The sequence below is a fragment of the Fonticula alba genome, assembly GCF_000388065.1.
Source record: "Fonticula alba strain ATCC 38817 unplaced genomic scaffold supercont2.8, whole genome shotgun sequence".
Taxonomy (NCBI): Eukaryota; order Rotosphaerida; family Fonticulaceae; genus Fonticula; species Fonticula alba.
The window spans coordinates 1578998-1581140 of NW_009242978.1; the positions used below are offsets into that span (position 1 = coordinate 1578998).

At 64.9% G+C, this 2143-nt stretch overlaps 1 protein-coding gene across 1 annotated transcript; it reads left to right on the forward strand.

The window, feature by feature from the left end:
• The first annotated feature begins 56 nt into the window (after positions 1-56).
• H696_05003 (50S ribosomal protein L19e) lies at positions 57-1322 on the forward strand. The gene is made up of 2 exons (XM_009498872.1): positions 57-205; positions 507-1322. Exons 1-2 carry the CDS (start codon positions 141-143, stop codon positions 1105-1107), a joined length of 666 nt encoding a protein of 221 aa, XP_009497147.1. The 5' UTR covers positions 57-140; the 3' UTR covers positions 1108-1322.
• The last annotated feature ends 821 nt before the right edge of the window (positions 1323-2143 follow it).

Genomic DNA, 2143 nt, shown 5'->3' on the forward strand with positions numbered 1-2143 from the left:
GGGAGGCCGGTGGGTGTGGCTGCCGCTCTCGCGGGCCTCGCATATGCGTCCTCCCCGGTCCCGCCTCCCTGTTTGCCGGCCGGGGGGCGGGGGGCGGGTGGTGCGAGGTTAAAAGGCTTCGAATTGGTCCCTCTCCTGGGATGGTTCCTCCTCTATCTTTTGGTTTTTTCTCTTCTCCCGAACGGATTAACCAAACAGTCAAGATGTATGTTCTCCTTCCTTCTTCTCCCCTCCCTCCCCCCTTTGATTGCCGGACGCCCCTCCCCCCCCCCCCGGCCCCCGCCGCCCCCCTCCCCGACGAGGCCGTCCCACCTCCCCTCCCCTCTCCTGCTTCCCGGCGGCGCTGCCCCTCGACCTGGAGTTTGCCTCTTTCTCCCCGTGCTACGCCACTGGCTCCCCGCCCGCCCGCCTCTCTCTCTTTCCCTCTCTCGTTCATTTGCCCGTTCGCGCGCGTGCGTGCATTAACACGATGATGCCTCTTTGCCGCCCCTCCCCTCGTCCCCCAGGGTTTCCCTCAAGCTCCAGAAGCGCCTCGCGGCCTCCGTCCTCGAGGTCGGCAAGCGCAAGGTCTGGCTCGACCCGTCTGAGATCTCCACCATCTCCGAGGCCAACTCTCGTGCCAAGGTCCGCGGCCTCATCAAGTCCGGCCTGATCACCAAGAACAACACCGTCGGTCAGTCTCGTGCCCGCACTCGCGCTCGCCTCGATGCCAAGCGCCGTGGTCGCCACGCCGGTTTCGGTAAGCGCAAGGGTACCGCCAAGGCCCGCATGCCCGAGAAGGTCATCTGGATGCGCCGCATGCGTGTCCTCCGTCGCCTCCTCCACAAGTACCGTGAGGCCAAGAAGATCGACAAGCACATGCACCACGATCTGTACATGAAGGCCAAGGGTAACACCTTCCGTAACAAGCGTGTCCTCATGGAGTACATCTTCAAGGTCAAGGCCGAGCAGACCCGCAACCGCCTCATCGCCGAGCAGGCCGAGGCTCGCCGTGTCAAGAACCGCGCCCTCCGCGAGCGCCGCAACGCCAAGAAGGCCGAGGTTGCCGTTGTCGTCCCCGTTGTGGATGCCTCCGCCTCCAAAAAGAAGGCTGACCTCCAGAAGTAAGCTCTAAAAAAGCTCCCTTCTCAAATCCGCCCCCCCTTTTCCCTTCTTGTGTGTGAGTGTGTGCCACATTCCGCGCGCGTCCATCCCCACCCCTCCCGTGGACTGCGCGTGTCCATGTGCACGCGCGCGCATTCTTGATCTGTGACCGAGCGATGCTTGTATTGTCTGTGTGTGTGTGTATTTCGCGCTCTCTCCCCCGTTTGTGTGTTTTGTGCCCCTCCAATATATGCTCGTCTTTTGTCGCACACACACACAGCCGCCCGTGTTGGCATTCGCGCTGCTCCTTGCCCTTGTTTTGTCTTCCTGCGTGAAATGGGCATGGTTGGGGGGCGGGCGGGGGGGTGCCGGCGCGGCGACGCTCGGCCGGACCTGTGCCAGGGTTGCCTCTCTGCCCCTCGGCCCCGCAGCCGGGGGGGGGGGGGCGGGGGAGGCGGGACGCGCCAGCGAGCATATGAGGCGCAGGGGCAGAGCAGAGGGGAGGCAGGGCAGGCCGGGTGCGTTGCCACCTGCACCCCGAGGCAGAGGTCACACTGTGTTTGTGGATGTGTGTATGAGTGGATGCCCCCCCGCCCCCCCTCCCCCCTCTGAGCAGGCGCGTCCCTGAGCTTTTTTTGGGCCGCCTCCCCACTCGGTCTCCCTCTGCCTGGGCATGTCCATCCGACGAGTGTCTGCCTTCCCTCATCCCCGTTCTCTCTCCTCGCCGGACTCACCAAGGTACCTGGCATGTCGCATTTTGCCCCCGACGCCCCCGGGTCGGCCCCGATCTTCCGGGAGCAGGTCGACCAGTCCATCATCCAGTTGACGCGCATCATCCACAGCTGCGCAAACAACATCGAGCAGCTGAATGCGCGCCTACTCAGGTATGTCCCGCCGGGTTGTCATTCGCGCCGGCCTCCTCGCTCCCCGCTGCCCCCTTTGTTGGCCCCCCCGGTCTTGTGGCGTCTTCTGACTTGCGGCCCCCCCCCCGCCCCTCGCGCATCGGTCTGGCAGTTTCCTCGAGGCAGGCGATGGGAATGCCCTGGCGCTGGCCGCCATT

What these genes read in the sequence shown, in the direction of transcription:
- H696_05003 (XM_009498872.1), top strand. Translation starts at nt 141, where the DNA reads ATGGTTCCTCCTCTATCTTTTGGTTTTTTCTCTTCTCCCGAACGGATT. An exon ending in ATTAACCAAACAGTCAAGAT is followed by an intron (nt 206 to 506) that starts GTATGTTCTCCT and finishes CTCGTCCCCCAG; the next exon opens with GGTTTCCCTCAAGCTCCAGA.